The sequence below is a fragment of the Fulmarus glacialis genome, unplaced genomic scaffold, assembly GCF_000690835.1.
Source record: "Fulmarus glacialis isolate BGI_N327 unplaced genomic scaffold, ASM69083v1 scaffold19416, whole genome shotgun sequence".
Classification (NCBI taxonomy): Eukaryota; Metazoa; Chordata; class Aves; order Procellariiformes; family Procellariidae; genus Fulmarus; species Fulmarus glacialis.
Window position 1 is genome coordinate 5039 of NW_009217691.1, and position 1217 is coordinate 6255.

The 1217-nt window shown below is 62.8% G+C and overlaps 1 protein-coding gene across 1 annotated transcript in view; it reads left to right on the top strand.

The window, feature by feature from the left end:
* The window catches only part of EIF2B4 (eukaryotic translation initiation factor 2B, subunit 4 delta, 67kDa), a gene marked incomplete at its 5' end in the record, with an annotated part of 5841 nt that extends 5032 nt beyond the window's left edge, over positions 1-809 (top strand). The window contains 3 exon segments of the mRNA XM_009579775.1: positions 1-80; positions 180-360; positions 569-809. The exon segment at positions 1-80 is cut by the window's left edge and continues 10 nt beyond it. Coding sequence (XP_009578070.1) covers positions 1-80; positions 180-360; positions 569-768 — 461 coding nt within the window.
* Positions 810-1217: the final 408 nt, after the last annotated feature.

Here is a 1217-nt window from a genome sequence, read left to right on the forward strand (position 1 = left end):
AGACGCTGCGCCGGCTGGTGCGTAAGGGCATTCACTGCACCTATGTGATGATCAACGCCATTTCTTACGTGTTGCCTGAGGTGAGGAGCAGAGTGGGGCTGTGCCGAGGGTTGTGGAGGGCATGGGGGAGGCTGCAGCATGATAAAAAGTGCTAACAGATCCCTGCGCTTCCCTGACAGGTGTCCAAAGTGCTGCTGGGAGCCCATGCGCTCCTGGCCAACGGCTCTGTCATGTCCCGGGTGGGGACGTCCCAGATAGCGCTGGTCTCCAAGGCCTACAACGTGCCTGTCCTGGTGTGCTGCGAGACCTACAAGTTCTGCGAGCGTGTGCAGACGGACTCTTTTGTCTCCAACGAGCTGGGTAAGGCTTCTGCCCCTTCTTCCTATCTGGGACCTGCTCCCTCTTCCCGCTACTAGCCAGGACGGACTGATCTGCCCTGCCATTCCCCTTCCTGGCTGAGGGGCCACCACTCACAGGAAGGGTGGCCGTTGGGCCTGGCAGGCAGCAGGGCAGCATGGAGAGGTGCTGTCCCTCCCCCTCATCCTGCTGGCTGCTCCTCTCTCCGCAGATGACCCTGATGACCTGATCGTGCTCCGGAAGGGCCAGGCCCAGCTGGGTGGCTGGGCAGAGAACAAGTCCTTGCGCCTCCTCAACCTGGTCTATGACGTGACGCCGCCTGACCTGGTGGATCTGGTCATCACGGACTTGGGCATGATCCCCTGCACCTCAGTGCCTGTCGTCCTGCGAGTCAAGAACGTGGATCAGTAGTAGGGGCAGCTGCACGGACACTAATAAACCAGGCCCTACGACACACCTTGTCTGCCTTCTGTGGTGTGGCAGGAGCCCCAGTGCCCCGTGTCGCCACAGGCTCAGCTCTGCGCTTTCCTTGGCCATGCTGGCACTTCTGCCCAGCTGTGCCCAGCCCCTCTCCTCCCACTCCAGGCTGCAGCGGGGAAGGACCTTCCCTGTCCCTGGGCCCCTCCTCTGCGACCTGTGGGAAATGGTGACTCTGTGGTGACAGCCCTGGCTCACGCCTCCTCTGGCTGTCGTTCTGGCAGCCAGTCGAGCTAGGCTTATTCGGGAGAGCCCCGCACCTCTGACCCTGCAGCACTCTGGGGGTGCCAGGGCTGCTCCCAGCACGAGCTGCTCCTGCAAGAGGGGCCTGGTGCGAGGTGCAGCCTGAGCAGAGGCTGGGGGCTCTGGCACTGGGAAGGGGG